At 46.2% G+C, this 24,100-nt stretch overlaps 2 protein-coding genes across 11 annotated transcripts in view; one reads left to right on the forward strand and one right to left on the reverse strand.

The window, feature by feature from the left end:
* atp11a (ATPase phospholipid transporting 11A) overlaps positions 1 to 9,918 on the reverse strand; it is a 28,135-nt gene extending 18,217 nt beyond the window's left edge. For all 10 annotated transcript variants that reach the window (XM_084004595.1, XM_084004593.1, XM_084004594.1 and 7 more), the window contains exon 1: positions 9,544 to 9,918. In XM_084004595.1, the coding sequence (XP_083860721.1) occupies positions 9,544 to 9,588 (45 nt within the window). In that variant the 5' untranslated portion in view covers positions 9,589 to 9,918. The remainder of the gene's footprint in view (positions 1 to 9,543) is intronic.
* An 854-nt stretch (positions 9,919 to 10,772) lies between these two features.
* On the forward strand, positions 10,773 to 21,640 carry tubgcp3 (tubulin gamma complex component 3). The gene is made up of 23 exons (XM_084004687.1): positions 10,773 to 10,933; positions 11,909 to 12,016; positions 12,663 to 12,730; positions 12,888 to 12,965; positions 13,090 to 13,298; positions 13,896 to 14,062; positions 14,160 to 14,272; positions 15,206 to 15,331; positions 15,408 to 15,476; positions 15,561 to 15,693; positions 15,808 to 15,974; positions 16,684 to 16,794; positions 16,882 to 16,990; positions 17,577 to 17,766; positions 17,851 to 17,986; positions 18,066 to 18,134; positions 18,229 to 18,364; positions 18,491 to 18,579; positions 18,959 to 19,090; positions 19,164 to 19,304; positions 19,411 to 19,527; positions 19,634 to 19,728; positions 19,861 to 21,640. Exons 1-23 carry the CDS (start codon positions 10,858 to 10,860, stop codon positions 19,925 to 19,927), a joined length of 2,706 nt encoding a protein of 901 aa, XP_083860813.1. The 5' UTR covers positions 10,773 to 10,857; the 3' UTR covers positions 19,928 to 21,640.
* Positions 21,641 to 24,100: the final 2,460 nt, after the last annotated feature.

The raw sequence follows: 24,100 nt of genomic DNA on the forward strand, positions 1-24,100 counted from the left end.
GCAGTGACTCTCTAGTCATGATGCCTGGAAAGTAAAGATAACATTTAAAGAAAACTGCAAGCAGGAAAGAGGAACACACACACACACACACACGGACACACACACACACACACACACACACACACACACACACACACACACTCGACTATCGTTTGTCTGCAGCTTCAAAGCTGTTGTTCTACTGATGACCAATCCCAAAGTGTTTTATCTCCCGCTGCAACAGGCGCCGCCGAAAATAAGTCTCCACAGAAGCCATGGATGACAACCTGCTCCCCGCGATACTGCTGATGGACACACACACACACACACACACACACACACACACACACACACACACACACTCACACTTCAGCATCCAAACACTGTGTCATATATAAGAAAAATGCACGTGCAAACACGCGCTGAACAAGTGTTTTTTATCTCTCTCTGCTGCCACTGAGCTGCAGAGATAAGAGAAGTCTTGTCCCCTTCACTAAATCATCAGGCGCTAAATACAGGCATGTAGTGGTGACCACTGCACTGGAGATAACACCGGGTTATAAAGGGGTTATAAAGGGGTTATAAAGGGGTGCAGAGATTGCAGCAGCCTCCCTGCTAGAAAGAGCATCCTGCTTTAGCGGAGCGTTTTCCAAAGTCACCACTTTCTTCGCGGCTGCTCTCGATGGACTCAAAAAGTAAAAAAAAAAAGCCACTGGGGCAGGTTGGAAATAGCAGCCGGCAGCGTCCTCTTTGGTGTTTTTATATGCACGGAGAACTTTCGCTGTATGTGAGCTGGCAGGCCCGGGAGAAGATGATTAACTGCTGCAGCGTGTGCATCCACACTGCAGAGAGATATTACTGTCAACCCGCCTGCACTGTTATCTTTGTGTGTGATATTGAGGTAAACATCCTGATAAGTCTGTGTGTGTGTGTGTGTGTGTGTGTGTGTGTTACCTGAGTCACAGATTAGATACCAGCTGTTCTCCCCATCTGTTACCATGTCGCTCAGACTCGCCCGAGACAACAGGCCAGACCAAATAAGATAGAGACGGATCCTCACCTCAAAGCAACCCTTCGCCGTGATGTCGCCATGTGTTCAACGTTTAAAAAAAATGTGTGAAAGAAAGAGGACAGAATACTAATCAGTTAAAACCAGTGTGTGTGTGTGTGTCTCTGGGGGATTTAGTGATCTGACCCCTGACCATCCACACACACACACACACACACTGCTGCCCGATCACATGAGCACACTGCTGGTATTAACCGAGGTCTGACTTCACATTTGCACTGGTGTTTGTGTGCCGATATTATCATATAACTCTACTCCTGCAGGTCCTCACAAGCCCACATATCTGACAAAAAGAGGGAAAAGTACAGACACAAACAGGACGTTTGTTAGATTTAAATAGAGCTTATTTATTAATATTCATGCTATAGTTACTATGCGGTTATTGTTACTAATTGCTATACTACTACGACCGCCTTGCTCACAGCTATAATTATAGTAATGCATCTAATTACGACTCCTCCTCCTTTTACCACTACTGACAACACAACGCTACAACCACCTTTTACTATTGTTTATTTAGCCTGCATGAGTCCCCAGCTGGAGATCCACCGACTAGTTTGAACCCACTGAGCCTCCGTCAACTCTCCGCTCCGTCATGGCAGCAGGAATGCCGAACACGCCCAACCACATAACAACACACCTGAATCACAGCCACGGGAAATGACAAAAGGATGTGGGAGCGGCAGGTTTCGTTTGGGGAAATGAGTCGGAGTGATCGGGCCATGTAGGTCACTCAGCGTCCCAGACGGTGAGGTAATGACAATGATCTTATAATCTAGTCTGCATCGACGTGGATTCACGCTGAGAAGACTTGAAAAACGCCTGAGGGGGAAAACACAGAGCAGGACTCTCTGGAGATCACCCAACACAGATACTCACCTGGTGCTATTATGTGGGTCAGCCGTGTGTGTGCGCTGCTACGTTTTGTGGTGTGAAGATTGAAAGCACAGCAGTTATATAGAATATAAATATATAAATATGACTCATTAAGCACAGCACGCTGCAGCCCACTTCTCTATTACTACAGATGTGGAAACCCGGGCGACGCTGTTCCACAGAAGTGGTTTTATCTCACCAACACACACCACTCCCACTAGACAAACCCGTCCTGCTGAATCACTGCTCCCCTCTTTGACAACCTGGGAAAGCAGAGAGCTTCATTAGCCCGATTCTGACTGCAATAATGAGCCAGTTTTACCCGGCACGCATGTCTTCTAGCTCCAGATTGAACTTCTGATGACCTCAAATTACAAATATTCAACGCAGATTTTTTTTGCCTTGGGGTTGGAGAGCCTGTGCAGCAGCATTAATACACCTCTCCGCTGAAAGCTACTCTAATGGCATTGCCTGCTGTAAGCTCCTTTAAGTAGTTAGTGCACTCAGTGAAGCAGACTTAGGATGGATGCGAGGCGGGAGGCAGACGGGCTAAGAGGCTCCTCCTCGGAGGGGGATAGGGGACCATTGTTGTGGATTTCCTGTGGATAAGCACGGTCATTCTTCACATGTCAACGGGGGAATAAACTCACACACTGTTCATACTCGCGTCACTGAAGCTACGTATCCCGCATGTGAGAGGGGAGCGCTGCCGACGGTCACATGATCCCCCGTGACTTGACCTAATGCTGCATTCAGGTCACATGAAACAGCGTGGAAGCGCTCAGCGCTGAAGCTCCCAGGCCTTTTATACAGCTGAGGTGGACTTTAAGTTTGAACAATCGTTTTCCATTGCACTTGAACGCAGCACAATAGGAGGATAAAATCCAGAAAACTCGCCACGGATGCACCTCAACGTCACAGGGGAAAAAAACATGACTGACTCAGACTCTTATCTATTCTCTCCTCGGGAATTCAAACCTAATAAACGATAATAATAAAATGAAGTAGGGACGTCAAATATTTAGCAAGATACTGCAAAATATACTGTCTGGATAATTACTTTTTTTCTCCGGTTATGCCGAGGATGAAAAAAGTACTCATTGAAAACGAGTGCATGCACATGTTTTCAAAAGTTTGATGTCCGTCCATTAAATATGGAGACACAGCCAGGAGACAGTTAGCTTAGCACAAAGGGCTCAAAAAGCTCACTAATTTAATCTTCGAACAACAACTCACCTGTGCTGACTCAGGTGTACAGTAAAAAAGGATTTTCCTTCATATTTGAGACGTGTTTTCCCCGGACTCATCCCCACACAAAGCACTCAGGGTTGACGGCGTAATGCATTTACATCGTTGGCAACAACCCTGCGTTCCCACTGGGGTGAAAAAATGCTTCTAATACTTTCTTCCAATCTGTGCATTTCCAAACTTTTCATTCTCTCCTCCCTCCGTGATGGGAGCACTTCTCAGCCTTCCCTAATGTTTGTCCTGAGGGGACGCTTCTGCTTAGTGGTGCTCATTACGCTGTTTGTGTTGCCGGTAATCATTCCCACACTACTCCTCACACCAGAGCGTCTACGAAGGGGCTGAACCGGCTGCTGCATCTCATCACAAAACTGCAGCTCCAACAATTCCTAGTTCTGCTCCAATCAATGCATAGATTAGTCGTTTATACCAGACGATCCTCGTCATCAAACTGCCAATAATTTTGTGAGAGCGATGAGATGCCTTAAAGGTGAAAACCATTCGTTACCATTAGCTCTCTAAATGAATCTATGCCACAGTTGAGGAAGGTCAATAAAGAGTGCAACAGCTTCCACACTTTATAAATCAGTTTCTACTCGGGATGATATAGGATTTTATTGCATTATATTTCCCCCGTCCTGTACTCTGCTAGTCCGTCATGCTGAACGTCTCCACGTTCTGTTCTTTTGCCACGTCATTCTCTGCTTCTTTTAGTTTATCTCCCATCGGTTGAGTTTAATTGTCTCTGTTCAGCGGAGCTCCGCCGCTCCCCCTGTTCTGTTTATGGTGTTTCATTGTCACACGTCCCCATGAATCCCGCTGCCCTTCCATGTCACCCCGGAGCACGCTCAATGGGCGGGAGGGTGCAGGGGAGGAGAAAATTACTATATGGTCAGTTTGTTCTTCATTATCTCCTTGACAACCGTAAGATTAACAATCTCCCTCCCTGTCGGCGGTAGACCATTATCTCGCCGTCTGAATCGTCCTTCCTTTCTTTACGTTTTCATCTCTCACCCGCCGAGCGCTGACTCTTTAAGTCTGAGAGGAAGAAGACACACAGACTTCATCTTCCATTCCGTGAATATCACGTCTCGGTGGGAGGGAGAATCAGACGGATGAAGGGGAACCAAATGGCATCATGTGGCCCTCATGAGACCAGTCACCTGACTCGGGGCCCAGTAGAAGGACAGAGAGTTAAGATCCTTGCACTTCCCAGGCGTCAAAGTTAAAAGAAGTGCTTCGACCACACCTCTTTTTATCGGCCGCGACCGAAGGGTTTTATTTACGCTGCTATTAAATGCACTCAGTGTGTCGTACGGCTGCAGCTGCAGGACAAAATAATTGATCACGAGACAGAATGCAGTTTAAATATACACAAGTGCACTTTGGGATGCACAAATCCTGGAGGAGGGCCAGTGAGGCCTGCATCCACTCCGCTCCACCGATGCTCACCTCAGCTGTTTATAAGGTGTTCTTGTATTTATCGGACGTGACTCTTTGAAACCACTTGAAACTCCACTTTCCAGCGACAGACGTTCCCAAGAGTTAAATGTGACAGTATATTTACACCGCCGTGCTAATTGTGATAATAATTCAACACTAATGTGCATGCGTGTTTATTGCCAAAACTTTGAAAAGCTTGCTTTTAATGGAAGAACAGCACTCCCTCCTGTGAGTTGTGATGTAAATCAATCCAACCTGGCGACGCGCAGCGTAAAAAGTGATGCAAATTATTTTGTTTGTGGCAACTGCACTCAAATATTAATAGGGTGTTTATTTATTAATGTTAAAATGCTCCAGAAAGCGCGTTCGAAAAGGATTTAGAGTTTTGGGCTCCCTTTGTGTGAAGCTGGCTGCACTTAGAACTGAAGTCACATGAATATATTTCTCTGTTATTTATATGCTTTGTCTTTCCAGTCCGTGTATTTCTCAGACTTCCAGATTGAATAAATGTAGTCTTGTCGTCATCTAGTCGTGTGGAAACCAGAAAATGAAGCCATCTATAAAAGCCCATTTGGGCTCTAATGTGACAACACGCCATCTCAATTCTATCAGAGACATTTCCGAGTGCGGTGGTGTGTAATCTCAGTATTATATCACTCGGCGCTGCGCTGCTCTGACAGCGCGTTACGGAGGATCACCGTCGCCCGCGTCGCGGCGGCTGCCAAAACTGCGCTGATAATCTTACGGAATAATCAATGTTGCTTCAAGCGCACAAGTTGCTCGGCCATGGAAATCGCTTGAGTGTTCAGCATTTTTTCGACTCAACACTTCCCAACGTTCACATGCAATCCACCCTCGGCACTTCCAGGCAACAATAACGGCGGTTTGCATTTTGTCGCCCTGGCAACAAATGCACCTCCAGGAAGAGGATCTTTTATAAGCTGCTGCAAAAGTGGCTTCACGAGTGCTCCCTTCGGATACCAAGGAAAAGCTTTTAACTTCGCCTCCGGAGCTCCGCGTTCTGTGATAAATCAGCTTTTTAAGAAAAGATGTAAACAATGTTGGGTGGAAAGGTCAACACAAAGGTCAGGGAGTTTGAAATATTCACTGTTGCAAGACAATTGAAATCAAGTCAAACCAACAGAAGTGGTTGATCTGAAGTCCTGTATACGGTCTCATCACTTCCCTGGATTCAGGACCCATCATGCATTGCCCCAATCGGCAGTAACAATAACTGCTTTTACTGACATTGCTTCAAACTAAAGTGACTGATTTCTTGCACAAAAACAATAATCCAAATGATCTTCTATCATGAGCGTCTCAAGCAAACAAAAGCAAAGGAGGGGAAAGGAGGGGGTTGGCCTGGAAGGAAGAGGAGGGGGGGATTGATGTCTGCAGAGTGCACAGTCAGCACTAAGCACTTTTCTTCCTTCTCCCTCCCTCCCGACACGAGCACCGTGGGGAACGCTGCAGCAGCGAGTCGACCAGCTATCACTGCCTCCGATGGGGAGAACATTAAGGTGTACCTGCCCCTCTCAGCACTTTCACCACAAACCCGGGGAAATGTTACGATGATGACCCAAGCTCAAACAACTGTCTCTCTCTGTTTGGATAGAGGCCTCCGTGCTCCATTAACCCGGGGCTATCCGTCATCTGTCTGCCTGTTCAATGGGCTGTAATACACCGTTAATGTTGCTGCAATGACACCCATGCAGCCCCTTAATGGGGCGGCTACTGTTCGGCCGCCGTTTGAAGTGGATAACCGTTTTTTAAAAAGCAATGACGCGGGAATCTTTTATGTATCAGCAGATAGGAACATTTCAAAAAATATTACTGCTTCTCAAGTCGAAGCAGTGAAACAATCCCAGGACCCGGCTGGCTTAGCGAGAGCCAGTAAGTCCTCCAGGTAAAGAGGTTAACCCCGCTGCTTTGTGGGCCGTGGACAGCGTGGACGGCCGGGTGTTAAATGATTATCGCCAGGCTGAGAGGAAACACACACACGAACACGATTCAAAAGCCATTATCACTTCATACAAGCCATGCTTTTGTATTTATCAGCATTTGCCTTTAATGTCATAACTAATGTTGTTCTAACTATATGAAAACAGTTAACTTTTGGCTCAGGAAATCCATTTTTGACCTAATTTACTGACTGAAAGCTGTAAATCTGGAGTCTCATTGACATTCTGGGGGACCCGTGAAAGATCCTTCACGTTTGTAATCTTAGTCCACACTGTATTTGACAGGTAATTAATCCTGTGACCCCCCACGGCTTCCCCCTCGACCAGCCGTAAGAAGCTGCACAGACGACGGCCCCCGTTGTCAGCCTGTCTGCTCATGAATTATTGACAACCGTAGTTCATGTGATCTGCTGTCCCCTGCGTCACCTGGCTGCTCCGCAGGAACACGACATGAGACAACGACGCGATCGCCGGCCGCTTACTCTAAACGCTGGCGCTTGCCTCGTATGCACAGATCAGTTTACGGTGCTGCAGCTGAAGAGAAAACCCCTAATGTGCTGTTTAGAAAATGCAGCAGGTGGGTTATCAGCAGTGGGAGATAAGTGATTGGCTTAAGATTTGAAAGTATAGCTGCAAAATGGATTAAGTGTGAGGGTATAGTGAACACCAGTAACCCTTTAATCCACTATGTGAAGGCAGGAAGCCAGACAGAGGGAGAGAGACAGAGAGGGGGAAGGCACTTCCTGTCCAGGAATCCAGATTCGTCAGCAGCAGAGGAATCCTGCCTGCTTACTTTTACCTCATGACATCATATCTCTAGTTTGCATGGAGGCCTGCAGGGAGTCTACAATATATAAAACTTTCCAAAGCTTAAATGCCCCCGAGAGGAGAAGGAGAGTCTCAGTGAGGCGAGGTCTACAGCGTTTCTACTCGTCACTGTGATTACGGTTTGTTCTCATTCAGCCTGGACAGCAGCAGCGACAGCCACGACCATTACAGTCCTTTACACTTTAACAGATATCTGTAGGCTTACATAACGTCCTCCGTCTTCTCACAGCGACCGGAGACACGCCGGAGGAACAGGACGACCCCAAGTGGGACAACGTGGACCTCGGCTTCAAATATTAAATATTAAAAAGGTAAAAGTCTTTATGGGCGACCCTGTAGATATACACAAGTGTTTTCAGGATGTTGGAGAGTAGATGATTTCTGTTAAATTCACGTTAGATTTACATCTAAAAAAAGTAGCACACCATTCATTCTGATTAGAGTATCAATCTTCCATATGTGTGCAGAGCCGAAGTTGCAGATAGATTGGTTTTCCAGGAAGAAAAAAAGGTGCTGGATTTTGATATAAAACTAAAACTAAATGTTGTAATTTTTTTCTGCATATATTGTAAAACAGGTATGACCGGGGGATGGGATCTGAAAGGGTTTCTGGAGATTCTGTCCTGATTGTGTTCTGTTAATTGCTTCGTTGCAGTGTAATCACCTTGTATTAACAGCTGCATGGAATGTTAATGTGCCTTTAAATGTCCGCCTGATGAAAAGACATCTCAACATGACCCCCGGAGCACGAATGGCCCGCTCAGCGACAAAGTGATGCCGTATTAATCGGTCTTGTGACACAAACTCACATGTCCTTTTTTCCCCCTCTTTTTTAAAAAGAATTCAAAATCACATGAGCTAAAGTGTGACAGATAGTTCATACAGTACTGATAAATGCTCCCTAACCCTCATCTCAAGCATTCGGCAGCCTTGGTTGCATCCGGCGTTTTTTTTTTTACAATCAATTTAACCCATTTGTCTAAAGCAGTTATCCAGATCAATTACATCAGCAGACCTCATCAGCATCCCACATCCCCCCGTCCTCTCTGGCATGTTCCTCCACACAGCAGGGAGTTCATCTGAGCAGCCATTCGCAACAGTTGGGAGACTCAGTGTCTAAGCCTGGAGCCGTGGTTTAAACCTCCCTGAAACATCACTGTGGAGACTCTCCGCCAACGCAGCTTGCCTGCTGCTCCACTGCTGCCCATCGATTTGACCGGCAGGGAGACAACAACCGGATTACATAATTCATGTGACTGAGCACAATAACTCAGAGCAGACTCCACATAAAAGTCAGTTTTATCTCACGCAAAACAAGATAAAAGCTACAAAAAGAGCATCAATTTTATGTTATTTCTGTGAACAGATGTGTAACAAATATAAAAAGGTTGTAATAACGGTTAATCCTAAGAATATATTAATAAAATGCATGTGAATCAATTTTAATGCCTTCAGATATATATTTTTTTATTTGTAAAATGTTGCAGATCTGTTTAAATATAATTGAAACAAACCTTTTTTTTTTTTAAGTATTTATCTATGGCTGGTTAATATGTTTAAATGAATTATAATTGCTGCCTACCTGCAACCCTCTGCATGTTCTGACATGCAGAACCCTGCGGTACAATTAGTGATAACTATTCAGCTATTTGACTGAAGGTGTGGTTCACCGTGATGTGCAACAATACTTAAATATCGTGCAAAAAAAACAGACAATATCACTTGTATTGATAAAATGATATGTAGGTTTGCAGCCGATTTAAGACTGAAGACTGCAAAACACAAACAAACTTAATAAATGATATTTAGACGGGGTTTTGTGTCATTTGAGGGCTTAGCACCGCAGCCTTTTTTGCTGACTTGAAACCGTCTTTAAACGTGGAAACAAACACATTAAAATACAAAGCTGTCAGTCCGAGTAGTTTTAGTTTCCCATTAATTTCCCAGGGAGCTTCTTTTCCGCTCCCTTTCGCGAGTGAAACTTAATCCGGATGAGTAGCTGCTTCGGAGGAATTTGAAACCAACAGTGATAAAAAAAAAAATACAACTAAAAAACACGTTAACAGTTACTGTAAAGAGTTTTGTTCCGCAGGAAAAGGGGGAAATGAGTACACACGGATGTAAGGGTTGTAAGAAACTTACATATCTGCTGATGAGGGTCCGAAGAGTGCTGAAATCCATCCCCATCCTGTTCCTCTTTCCTCCCCGGACTCTTCTCCTTCTCCTTCTTCTTTTCTTTCTTTCTCCAAAAGTGACTTTAGTGTTAGTAGGTGCTAACTTCTTGTTAGGTCTCCTCCTTTGTCCATGACTTGTACTCCTTGCTCTTCTTCCTGAATAAAAACAACAACAAAAAGGAAGACTCGGTCGGACTCCTTACTGAGAGCCTGGACTCACCTACTGGGGGGCTGTAATAGGCTTTAGTCGGAGCAGGAGGAGTAGCAGGAGGAGTAACAGGAGGAGTAACAGGAGGAGGGCTCCTCCTATGAGACAGGAGCCGAGCGTCGTCTCTTCCTCTCGCCCTCTCTGCGCGCGTGTACTGATAATCTCTCGCGCGGCGGCCAAAGGAGCTTTTCTCTCATCTACGTCACGGGGAGCCAGGTGCTGGAGGTGAGCGCATGCGCACTCTGGCGTTTTTGCGGCGTGTAATTGACTGGACGTTTCAGTTAATCAGGGTATTGATTTGTTTGCTTGGAATGCTGTCCAGTGCTTAAATAATACAAAATAAATAAATACAACTAAAATATATATTTTTTTTGCCCACAATGTTCCTATACAAACATTTTTAACTACCTTTTTGTGTTTTTAGAATAAAAAGATATGAAATTAGACAAATTTTTCGGCAAACTGCTGTAAAATCAGCACGGTTAAAATAATTTTCTTGAGTCCTGAGATGTTTCATAAATTATTGTCATAAATCAAGTGTTTTGAAAGTTTCTGGGGGGTCAGGAGGGTCAGAACTACAACAGCACGGTACTTTGTTTCCGGAGGGGAATGTTTTCATTCATTTGTCCATCTGCTGTTTCCTGGAGACGCTTTTCGGCGGGTTCTGTTGAAACGCCAACGCCAAGGTTACCACAACAACCACCACCATATCCGCTGCTGCCCTTCGAAATAAAATCCCTCTAAACCGTTTGCCACATGCAGTATATAGTAATTTAAAAAAGAGGAAATAGCCACGGCCAGAATATAGATTAAGATGCAATCGCTATTAAATCGCTCTTAATTTAGATGTATATGATACACTGTGTTTTATTTAGCTGTGATATTTAACCCACATAACAATTCTATGCTCTTACTTTGAAGGGAACATGGTGCTCGTTGCGGTCATATTCTTCCTGCGTCGTGCCGACTTGACTGCACTTGTCAAAATGGCGTTATTCGTAGTAGGAGGCTTGAGTTAGTTCGTATTATTCACTGCCATTTATTCAGTTAGGAGGCAACATAGGCCAAGACAGTATGGCGACCCTCGATCAAAAATCGCCCAATGTTCTCCTCCAGAGCCTCTGCTGCAGAATCACGGGGAAAAGCGAAGGTACATCGGTTAACATTAGCGCTAGCATGCTCGGCGCTAGTCCGGGAAATGTCATAGCGAACCTCATACAAAATATCGCCACTCTGTCGTTTTTCTTCCCATTGGTAATCGTCCGTATTTTACAAATAATCTGAAGTGATCGGCTTAATCTTTATATTCTTCTGGAACATTCGGCTCATCAATTCCCCGCCAGGCAGTTCAGATTTTGTAACAATTTACACGTTTTACGTTGCCTGCGCTGGCCGGACGTGCTGTGTTGTTATGACGGTTATGACGGGAGAGTTACAGAAAACGGTTGGAATTTCGCTGAAATTAAAGCTGCTTGTTCTTTTGGACGAATGCCGAATTGAAGAGCGCATGTGGTCGGATTTAGCAAGCACGTAATTAAATCATAGACTGAATACGAGTGGAGATACGTTTGGTAAAGTCCAGCAGTGTGGACGGCACGTTAGCGGGGCTAGGTCCCCGTACGTTAGCTGTCAGCCAATGGGCTTGGCTAAATAATGCACATCCTTCTGATCGGCCCCACTGTACTCCCAGTTGTCACTATAAACAACTAGCTTGCTTTGGTTTGCTAAAGCTGTTCACTTTAGCTGTATTATTAGCTTGCTAACCAGTTAGCTCCCACACTGACCACAACTGTGTGGATGCTTATTGGACGCACTAGTGCCTTGCTAGCTGCAGGCCTCTGCTGAACGCAGGCATCTCGAGAGTTGCATCGGAGCTAGCGGGGAAACATCAATAGATCGTTGTTCTTCTTCAGTTATAAAGACATTAAGTGTTGAGAGAAACGTTAGCTTTGCATGTTTAACATAAAGGGTTAGTCCCACTGTTTACAAAAGCAATAAGCCATTCACAGCAGTGTCCCAGTGTGTGGTTTTACTGTGCGTTTACAATTTGTGGACTCGCAATTAATGCAACATTGCTGCTGGTTTGCCATGACCTCTAGTGATGACCTGTTTTCTGTTCCTCCAGCTGAAGTCGCCCACCAGTTCCAGTATGCAGTGCGAGTCATTGGCAGTAACTACGCCCCCACTATTGAGCGGGACGAGTTCCTGGTGTCAGAGAAGATCAAGAAGGAACGTAAGAGCCTCCTGGACTCATATTGGCCCCCAGTGACCATACATTTATATGATCGATTACTGGAATGCTGTAACTTCTATAATTGACCTGCAGTGTGTTATTCCCTTTCTCCCTAATCCACCAGCCAAATCTGCCCACCTCTGTTGCTGTCAGGTGGTTTCCTACACGAGCTCCCGACATGCACTTTGCCTTTTATGTTGTCGTTCCACGGGGGAGGAAAAAAAGGCAAAAATCTTTACGGGACTGTAATGGCGAATGCCCGCAGACGTTCATTGTAGCCAAGATAGCACCATTAGTGGGCAAACATCGATCCAAGCTTTAACACGGAAGATTAAACAAAAATAGTGCAGCACTTACTGTGCAGAATGTTTATTTATCGCAGGTCTGCAGGTGGGCTTATTTTAAAAGTACAAAGTTTAAAGTCATTTTAGGGCGATGGAGATGCCATGAAAATTAGGATCCAGCTCTTAAAATCGGCACATTTAAGGAAGTGATTAGATGTCACGGCGGGTTTCTTTGTGCAGCCTGCATCTCGTCTGCTTTTCTAACAGATGTGTTCCTCGGCGAGTCATTTCCTGCCTTGTGTTAGTCGTGTATAGGATGTCTGTGGGATGCTCTCATTGTTTTGTTCTTGATGCCGTTGCAGTGCTGAAGCAGAGGAGAGAAGCCGACGCTGCTCTGTTCTCGGAGCTGCATCGAAAGCTTCAGACGCAGGTGGGTATCTGGGTTTCTGTCACGACTGCTTAATGGCCATAATGGCCGACATGCAGTATTTATCAAATAATTTATTCATCAATTTCGGATATTTTCTCTGCAGCATCGGCAGCAGATTGTTTTTAGCTGAATGGATGTTGTGTTTCCTGTCTGACAGAGTGTTCTGAAGCATCGCTGGTCTGTTCTCTACTTGCTGCTCAGCCTCTCTGAAGACCCCCGCAAACCCTCCAGCAGGGTGAGACACACATTTCCTTCTCTACGAAGTACTTGATGATAATAATAAACGTAACAAAGAACGTGGTTGATACTGACTTGATTCGCTCAGCTGATCAGCGCTGTGTGTCCCCCGTCCTTCCCAGGTTGGAAATTATGGCGCTCTCTTTGCCCAGGCCCTCCCCCGGGATGCCCACTCCACCCCGTTCTACTGCACCCGGCCCCAGAGCCTGGCCCTGGGCTACGGGGAGAGGGGTGCCGGCCTGTCAGCAAGTGTGGGGACCAGCGGCATCTCCAGTCTGGGAGTCTACACACTGAACGGGCCCACGGCGACGCCGCAGTCGCTGCTGGCTGGGTGAGTGTTTCCATCTACCTGTTGAACGCAACCCAGCATTATGCAGATGACTAAATTGGCCTGTAGTCTTTGTAGTTATTAAATAATCACTTAACGCATTAATAGAGAAGAGAACTCACTTACATCTTCATAGCTGAGTCACACTTGTCTGCTGTGTTTAAGCAGATTCACCTGCTCCGGGGAGAAGAGGGCTATTTAGCCGACGCTCGTCCCGTAAAACCACTCAGTGTCAGATCAGCGAAGCATCAATAAGCACCAGAAAATAAACCTCTTGTAAATCTGTTTTATGAGGCATCAGAAGGCCATTTAATTCCATTTATCCTCATTAATGATGCAAGAGACCTCCAGCTGTAAATGACCATTGGGCTGTCCACCTTTCTAGTCCTGAAAGGGCAAATCCTCACATGGCAACAGTCACACACAGTCCCTGTGCTTATTTTTTGTGATTGTAATTATGCAGAGTTGGGTTTTTTTTTTGCTGTTCTGAGTCAAACAGAAGACATTTAAATGTGAGCTAAGCTGTTGTGTAGTTGGTGGACGGATGTACAAAGAGTTAAAGGACATGATCCGTGCAACATTCGTGTGTGTGTGTTTCAGTCAACCCCCTCAGTCTGCGGCGGGCGGCGCTCAGGCTCTGGGCTCCCGGCTGGCCTGGGCTCTTCCTGTGAGCTGCTCCCCATCCTCTGCTCTGGCCCCGCTCGCCACCCGACCGCTCCTCGGACCCCTCGTCCCCTCCTCCAGAGCGGTCCGTCCTCGCCGAGACGGTGAGTGACACGGTGACGGATTACAGGCTGACCAGATCATCATTAATGTGCGGTTTGTCCTGAATGCCGGTAACCTCTCTGTCCTCCGTCGGTGCAGGGGAGGTGTGCGAGGCGGCGCTGGTGCGTGACATTCTCTACGTCTTCCAGGGAATCGATGGCAAGTTCATAAAGATGAGTGGCCAGGAGAACTGCTACAAAATAGACAGCAAGGTGTGTGAACCTGCATTCAGCCCCCTGTAAAGCTTTTAATGGTGTAATCGGTTCAGCCGGTCGCACACATTACCTGATGTGACCTCACAGGACTGTTACAGTGCAGATCACATGGTGGTCGGTTGTTTTCTCACATTCAAACTGTTCACGCTCTCCTTTCAGGGAGGATTTGACCGTTTCTCTGATGAGGTAGAGTTGAGGTAATGACCACCGTATATGCAGAGCAGACGATATGATATGTTCTGTTGTTGATTGGCCCTTTAAAGAAAGATTCAACAGATCAATATGAAGCTCTTTGGCTCTGAGCCACATCGACCTCTCTTTTCTTTCCTCCGTCCTGTCAATTTTTATTTTATTCCCCTTTCATCCTCCTCTCTCGTATTATCGATGGGAAGGCCTCCGTTGTAACATGTCCCATATCCTCTCAGTGGCGCTTAATATAGACTCATGGTCAATCTGCTGCTGTCACCGTCCTGACGGAGAGGAGCCACTGAGACGAGATATAAATGAGTCAAGGATGGATATAGTTTAGGTTCTTCTATGGCCACTTAATTTCCTCTCTGAAGCTCTCTGGATAAGAGGTTTTGTTAAAACGCATACAAATTTAATGCATCATTAAATGTGAGTCTCTCTCAGCCGGAAAAACAAATCTGTTAGTAGGTACATTATGTAAATTACGTCAAATCTGTCATGAGCTTTCAAAATGAAATTAGTGACGGGTGACGCTTGCTTTAAGCGTAGCAACATTGTTATCTGTCTACTCGGTGTCGTTCTGGTGCTGCAACATTCAGAGTCAAACTTTAATGTAGGTTCACTGTACCCAAAATCTGCATTGTGCAGCTGAGTGGTGATGTGGGGATCAGTATAACTTACACACGGAGGATGCAGTGCGTCATGGATGTGTGTGTTGTAATGTGCGGTGCGTCTCACCAGGTGGTGCTGTGCAAGTCCCTGAGGGACACCAGCAGCAGACTGGCCGAGCTCGGCTGGCTCCACAACAAAGTCAGGAAGTACACCGACGTCAGGAGCCTGGACCGGGCCTTCGGACTGGTCGGACAGGTGCGTCTGCGTTCACCATGTCTGCACTTTGAGTACGCAATCCTCCGCTAACGCCTCTCTCGCTCTCTCCTCTCAGAGCTTCTGTGCCTCGCTCCACCAGGAGCTGAAGGAGTACTACCGGCTCCTGTCTGTCCTCCACTCCCAGGTACGTGGATCCCACAGTGCCTGTCAGAAGGTCACATGAAAAGATGGTGAAAGTGCTATAATTGTGTGTGTATGTGTGTTTTAGCTGCAGGTGGAGGATGAGCAGGGTGTGGGCGTGTGCACAGAGAGCGGCTTGACTCTCAGAAGGCTCCTGGTCTGGATGTACGACCCCAAAATCCGACTCAAAACGCTGGCCGCCCTTGTCGACTTCTGCCAAGGTGTGTGTGTGTGTGCTGTATTTGATTTTTAGAGAGGTGGGGTCAACACGATGTTTAAGGTGGCATTAGAGTATTGTGGTGCGTTGCATTCAGTTTGTTCGTGCACGGTTTCAGGTCGGAAAGGAGGCGAGCTGGCCTCGGCCGTCGATTCTTACGGGAAAACGGGAGACCCACAGATGAGAGCGCTGGTTCAACACATCCTCAGCTTGGTGTCGCACCCCATCCTCAACTTCCTGTACAGGTGGATCTATGACGGCGAGCTAGAAGACACCTACCACGAGGTACGCGCGTTCTTTGTTGATCTTTTTCAGACCTAATGGGGTGTCCGAAACTTAACGAGAGAGGAGCAGCAGGAATTTACTGGTCATTGTTCCGTTCAGCTGCTCTGACGTTTGACCCCAATGAGAAAGAACATTAGAGAGAAGAGGAGGGAGGAATAAAAGGACGGGAGAGGCAGGGCAGCTTCTTCAATGAGGACTGATGAGAGGAGCGTAATGGAGAGTCTGTGGATGTTTCTCCTTCACTCCCTCCTGCCCCCCTTTTCCTTCTGTCTCTCTCACACACCGTATTTATGTGTCCAGCGTTAACAATTACTCATCACCGGACTCTTAAGTGCTGTGTTTAACGACAACAGAGACAAAGTTATTGCACCTTTCAGAAGGGAAAAGACCGCCAGCACATAATCTGTTGAATAATAAATAACGGCTGTAATTATGGAGTAGATATGAGCTGTTTTAAATTGCACCATGAGACAAATTCAATTTAGATGTGTTGCTCAGCCGCATTATATTTTACTCACAATAACACGGTTATTAACCTGAGCTTTGTAGCACTCGAGGGGTTACGCTGGTTACCATTTTCTTCTCCTGAAAGATATGAGGCGTTAAATATATCAAAAATCTAATTTACCAACCGAGCACATGGTCTTTAATTTACGTCTTATTTGAAATAATTCAGGTATGATATTGATATTTTTTGGTTTGTTTGTAGTTCTTTGTGGCATCAGATCCCAACGTGAAGACGGATCGCCTGTGGCACGACAAGTACTCCCTCAGGAAGTCAATGATCCCCACATTCATCACCATGGACCAGGCCCGCAAGGTGGACACACACACACACACACACACACACACACACACACACACACACATCCTTAAGTCATATTAACTCATTGATGTCTCCCTTTAGGTTCTGCTGATCGGTAAATCCATCAACTTCCTGCATCAGGTTTGTCACGACAGAACGTCGCCGGGCAAAATCACGCTGGCATCCAAGTCTGCAGACACGCCCAAAGATGGTGAGTGTCAGTTTCCTGCCATGTTTGCATGCGTGCTTTGGTTTCTGGGCAGGGTTATGAGACGTTGTCAGCTGAAAGTAACATTAAGAAGAAGTTAACGGTTTCTGGTGTTATTGTTCTGTTTTCTCGATGACATCACTGACCAATAAGAAGCCGCCTCTTGTTTGGTCCCTCCATCGACGTTGCCGTATTGACGGAGGCTAGTGGACAGGCAGTGATCGATGCTCTTACCGCTCACGGGCCTCGTCCTCCCCTCCTTCTGACGAGGAAGAGGAAGGAGGCACACTTAGCCATTATCCTATTGATTCGGTCTGTCGGACTTCATCTGACCAGTCTGACCTGTAGATTTTACTGCGTCCGCTGAAGGACATCGCATCACGCTCTCCTGTCCGTCCAGCAGCAGCGGCCTGGTTGGATAGCTGCAAACTTGACCTTGACCTTCAAACAGAAAACACATCTCTGCATCACAAATTATTATTATTTCCTGTAATGAAAAATAAATAAAAAAAAGCCAAAGTGATTTAGAATACATGCTAAACTATGGTTTTAACTCACTTTAACGCCCTTTTCATCCGTCTCCTCGTAGCTGCAGAGCTGCTGTTGGACCTGGAGGGGGCGTTCCAGGAGAAGATCGACGCCGCCTATTTTGACACCAGCAAATACCTGCTGGACGTCCTCAACCGCAACTACCTGCTGCTGGAGCACCTGCAGGCCATGAGGAGATACCTGCTGCTGGGCCAGGGAGACTTCATCAGACACCTCATGGACCTGCTCAAGTTAGCAACACACTTTGAATTTGTATCGTTATCTGCTACTTTGTAAGTCCAAGTATTCGTCTTATGGAATTGTTTTTGTCCCAGACCGGAGTTGGCGCGTCCCGCCACCACTTTGTACCAACACAACCTGACTGGCATCTTGGAGACGGCAGTTAGAGCCACAAACGCCCAGTATGACAATGCAGAGATCCTCAAGAGGCTGGATGTACGCCTGCTAGAGGTAATGTGTGTGTGTGTTTGTGTGTGTCTCTGTGTGTGTGTGTGTGTATCTTTTGACATCTGTCCTTTGTTTCCACCAGGTGTCTCCTGGTGATACAGGCTGGGATGTTTTCAGTCTGGACTACCACGTCGACGGACCCATAGCAACGGTATCACGCATACAGTTCACAGCGTAGAGTCCACGCATTGCTACTACTGCTACTGTATTTATATATAAATATGTATGTCTGTGCGTGTTGTCAGGTGTTTACAAGAGAGTGTATGGGACACTACCTGCGTGTGTTCAATTTCCTGTGGAGGGCCAAGAGGATGGAGTACACGCTGACTGACATCTGGAAGGGACAGATGTGTAACGCCAAGCTGCTCAAGACCATGCCTGGTACACACACACACACACACACACACACACACAGAGAGAGAGAGAGAGGAAGTTTGTAACCTGCAGTATTTTTATATTTCTTTTTAAAGGACAGACTTGTATATCGTTGTGCTTTTTACCCTCCAGAGTTGTCCGGCGTGCTGCATCAGTGTCACATCCTGGCCTCCGAGATGGTCCACTTCATCCACCAGATGCAGTACTACATCACCTTCGAGGTCAGACCATTAGCAGCGGCGTTACGATCGAAAGGCTGTAAACAAAAAACAATCAGTGAAAAGTAGTAATTACAGCAGGAGGCGATCCACCGCGTGTGCTTTATGCAACGCTGCATGACTGATTTAACAGTCAAGTGGAAGTTGGTTAACTCAACTGCTGGTTCAAATCCAAACCAGTAAAAATGATTTTCCGGTCTTCAAGGCAGACTGATGCTTATTTTTAGTAGTTTTACAGCAGTGCAATGGCAGCAAAGAGTCCTCTGCTCAGACGTCAAACAAAAATAATTACACAAATTCTAAGAACCGTATTGACTGAGGACGGGGAGGCGCCACCGTCATATCTGATTTTTAATAAAAGGGTAATACCGTTTCCATACAGGTGCTGGAGTGCTCCTGGGACGAGCTGTGGAACAGAGTGCAGCAGGCTCAGGACCTCGACCACATCATCGCCGCCCACGACATCTTCATAGACAGCGTCATCTCAAGATGCCTGCTCGACAACAACAGCAGGGTAACACACACACACACACATTGTTATTATTTGCCTCCCCACGCATTTCCTTGAACTCTGTCTCGTCTATCAGTCTCTTCTGAACCAGCTGAGGGCCATTTTTGACCAGATCATCGAGTTTCAGAGCGCCCAGGACTCCCTCTACCGCTCAGCCCTGGAGGAGCTCGCCCTCCGGCTGCAGTTTGAGGAGAAGAAGCGACAGAATGCGGAGGAGGTAGGAGGTTTCAGGGCTACAGATGCACTAAACACAGAGCAAAGAGCCGGGTGATGGGGACATGATAGTATTTAAACAGGTGATACTATCCCGTCTGCTGATTCAGGGTCAGTGGGCAGTGACGGCCGAACAGGAAGCCGAGGAGAAGAAGAGGATTCAGGAGTTCCAGGAAACCATACCAAAGATGCGCTCCCAGCTCCGCATCCTCACCCACTTCTATCAGGTACCGGTCCGACCCCCCAATCATTGCATTTGGCGCATCCTTAAATGCTGTTTCTCCTTCTCACGTCTCTTCTCCCTCCCTCCACGCCTGCCTCTCCTGCCTCCAGAGCATCGTCCAGCAGTTCCTGGTGTTGCTGATGACCAGTACGGATGAGAGTCTGCGTTTCCTCAGCTTCAGGCTGGACTTCAATGAGCACTACAGGTTTGTCTTTCACCACTCGGGGGAAGCAAAGCGGCTGAAACAAACTTCCTCAGCTGTTTCTATATAAGATTAGACATTAGGGAGACGTGACCTCTTCATGTGCTTAAAATAATCATTTCAATGAATCCTCAGGGCCAGAGAGCCGAGGCTGCGAGCCTCCCTTGGTGCCAGCCGGGGGCGACGACCGTCAAACATCTGACTCGGCGACGATGACATCAGCGAGCGAGGCTTTGAGTCATCGGAGCATTGGGATATGACATCACAGTGGGCAGTTGTGACATCACAGAGGCGGAGGGGACGGCCAGCAGACTTAAAGCGCTTCATGTCGAGATGATGTCATGCCTTGGAGGAGCGATCCAGCGCAGCAGCAGCGGCGGCGGTCGCCAAGTGATGACATCACAGCAGACGGCTCCAGTGGAGTCGGCCGCGTGGGATCGCAAAGGAATTAAACTTTGGGAGCTTGTCTCGACACGCAGAGTACACAACGCAAACTGACTGCTCAAAATTCAGCAAAGGGGGAGGTCAACGTGGGGAGAGCGAGGAGGCGAATGGAAGCCGCTGTCGGACCGAGCTCCCCGAGTCACACGGCCACCGTACATGGCATGCCTTATTAACGAGAGGAGACGCGCGTTCTTCTCAGCTCGGTTGCCAAATCTAGTCCTACACATGATGTATGTACATAGAGTTCATGCAAAAATGTATATAATATGCATCTTCACACATGGCGTTGCATTTCCTCACTAGGGTTCAACAGATATGTGTCAATTTTGTATTCGTAGCAGTTATTAAAACGATGAAAATCAATTTGAGCATTTTTAGAGTTTCTGCTGGAGATTTTGTTCCTCATCAAGGTGGAAACAAACGGCATATTGAATATTTGTGGTGCGGCGTTATATCAGTCGAACCCTAGTTCTCCTTCAGGTCAGCTGTCCGATCACAATCACAATCCACACCGGACCTCATACAGACAAAAGGCCTCTTTGTTGTCGCGATTGTTCACATTAATATCTGACGTTGAATAGATGTGCGACTGTCAGCCGTCACATAGGTGAGGCAGTGGAAACATCTCGACTGTGAATGTTATTAAGAGGCTGGATTGTATTTCAGTGCGGTTTCCCTGCTTAGTTCACTTTTATGTCTGTATGAGAGACGGCTCACGTCCAAGAAAACAATCCTCACAACAACCACAACGACCTCACTCCTCTCACCACTTAAACAGTAGGAACTATAGATGTTCGCCTTTCTTTAAAATATGTAAATATTTCTAAATGAAAGAGTTTAATAGTTATAACATGGGCAGTTTATTTTTCCTGGAACAAGTGTCGTTGGCAGTGTTAAAATGTGAGGTTTGCTCTATGAATTGTTGAGTGGCACCGTTGCTGTTGATCAGCTTCCCCAGAACGCTTCACTATTCATCACTATTTGCTGGTAGTTCTCAGTTGAATGCTTTTTTTTTTCTCTTTTCTTTAAAAAGGCTGAAATGTTTGCTGGGATTGAAAAGTCAAGTCATCATCGAGCTACACAATCGTTTCCATATGAATAGCCGTGAGCATCGGTCTTGCCTCGTAGGAGTTCTGATCCCGGGTCAGGGAGGGACGCGTTTCTAAAAGCAATAACTGAAATCAACAGACGCATTGCTTTATGTAGTGTTATAGATTCAAATGCTATACATGCAACTTAAAACCCAGCCCTGGAGTCAGATTGGCTCATAAGCATCCACCAGACTCTATTTTGGTATATCTATTATAATAATAACAACAATAATAATAATAATTAGAGTGAAGAGAAGCACCAAACTGAACCTGGGTCAGCACTCCTGCACTGTCCGTCTCCTACATTGTATAGCACATAATGTATAGAATATAGGGAAACAAACATCCCACTTCTTCTTTAATAAAATGTGTTTTTTTCATTCATGTGCGTTTCTTACCACCGTGATGCAGCTTCCGTCTCTGGGAAATTTGCTTGAACTTAGCGCCACCTACAGGCGACACATCACAGACAACGTTTGATAAATTCAGGGTCAAATTTAGAAATTCATTTTGACTGAATACGATACTATGAGTGAGATAATGCGATATAATCTCCAAAGCTTAAAAGACTTCCCTTAATTAATTATTGCACTTCTGTAAAGTAGAGGGAGGCTGATATATCCAGAAAAACATCCTACTTTTCCAATAATGCTCAACATCTTATTGAAATTAGAGTCTCCCTGCTTCGTAAACAAGTCTGAGATTTATCAAAGGTTCACTTCCTGGCACGTTGGGGCTTTCAAACACATCTCACAGTATTCTTCAGTGACTGGAGCTGGTTCAGTTGGGACCTAAAGGGAATTAAAGCAATTTCAGTCAATAATCTTATGAACATGTCGATATCATCATGTGAATAGTGCACTCGGGGTATTTTTGTTAGTTCGCTTTAGACGGTGCTGTGCAGTTGATGAACCACTAGAGGGAGCAACAGCTCTCCATTTTAGCTCCCATTTTCCCTCACACACACATTTAATCCTCCTGGCTTTACACTCTTTGGTGCAATTAAGTTTCATACATTATCACTAAATGGCCTCTTTTTGCTGGAGGAAAGTGTTCTGTCTGCCTTCATTTCTCAAAAAAAACAAAACATTCTTTCATCTGTTTATTTGTCCAGAGAGCCATCTCTTCAACAAACCCTCTCGTCTTTGTGGATAACACTTGGAGAAAATTGTCAATTTAGAAAAGCTGTAGTACGGAGAGGCTGAGAGACGACAGGGACCTCCTCCCTACCTCCCTCCCTCCCTCCCTCCACATGTGACAGATCCAAGAGGTGTTTGTCTGTCACGTCCAAATGGTTTCTGATCACTTCAGACGGTTATTCCCAACGCCCCTCGTGTCATTATCTCTCAACAGAAATAGCCGTGCCCTGCCGACCTTTACATTGAGCAAACTGACCTGGCGTCCGTTTATCCTGCAACGTGTCGGTGGTCTCTAGAGCGTTCCACAGCATCCGCGTGCTGTAAACCTGCAGAAATAAAAAAAAAAAATGGTTTCTTCGCTTGCATTCTGACTCTTCTCATTAATTTACTTACGTGACTCTCTATTACAGTGTGATGAGTGTTTTTGGGCTTGACATCAGGCCCACCAATAGTCACGGTGCACCCCAGCTCTCCTGTGCCCCGGGGCAGTGAACCCTCACTAATACCTGAGAAACAGATCCAGCTGCCCCTCAGGCCACATCTGCACTCCCACCAGCCTCGGGGGCCTCGAGATCACACACTTGTTCTAGTTTGACATTTGAGGAAAATGCTATTATTCCCTATATGACAGGATACCACTCTCTACAGCCAGGACCTGGTTTGCATATCTTAGCATAAAGATTGGAATCAGCTAGCCTCAAATCTGCCTTTTTTTTATTTATACGTTTATCACATTAATGGGACACAAACAGGACAGCTGCTTGAATGTGTTACGCTTGCAGAGAGCCTCATTAATTCATCTGTTTAACCCACTGACACGATCCCATCATGCATCAGCCATGCCGCGGATGCACGAAAGCGAGCCGAAGAATAGTCGGGCCATTATATTCTCTGTGAATGCCATTAAAAAGAAAAGGCCGGTTCATTCTCCCTGCGAGCCCTGATCCTCTTCTACTGTTTTTTTTAAGGTGGAAAAAAACAAAACCTCTGCGTTGTCGACCAGACAGCTGACATTTAATGGCATTTCCGGCAGCAGGTGGACTTGAGAGGATTCCTGTTACTTCCTTTCATCTCCACGTCGAACGCCAGCTGGAGCCGCACTTCGCCTGCTTTAACACAACGGACAGAGCACGAGGCTCGGCTTCACACGTCGGCTCCGAGAACAGCCTTGCATTGTGTCCGGTACCTACACCTCCTCTTGTTCGCTCTTTGCGTTAACAAGAGTCTTGAGGATAGACGCGCTGCATTAATTGGACATTTGCATTCATGGGGTTTTTAATGAGGCTCATCAGGGCCAGAGAATTTGCAGCATCGTCGTATAGTTTTGCCCAGATACTGACCGAGGTACTCTACTCTCATCTTCAGGCTAATTGTCCCCCTCATCCAGCCCCAAAACCTCCACCGTTTGAAGTCCTTTCCCAGGTTAGGTGCTCACTAATTGAGAATGTCTAATTAATCGGAGGAGAAGAACGCTTGGAGGGCTTTTTGTTGCTCCTGTTGTGGCGTGGAGTTGACAATGAGCATGGTGCTGCAATCCCACACTTTCGGGACGACTATGAACCGCTACGTCCTTCGTTGGAGATGTTGGGGTGGCTGATTGATCCAAAAAGTTAATGAAAAGGTAAAAAGACAAACACACATGATTAGGAACACTGTGAGGCAACTTACCAAGAGACAGAGACTTTGTCCGGCCGGCCGTGC

The sequence above is a fragment of the Eutrigla gurnardus genome (genome assembly GCF_963514095.1).
Source record: "Eutrigla gurnardus genome assembly, chromosome: 24".
In the NCBI taxonomy this organism is placed as follows: domain Eukaryota; kingdom Metazoa; phylum Chordata; class Actinopteri; order Perciformes; family Triglidae; genus Eutrigla; species Eutrigla gurnardus.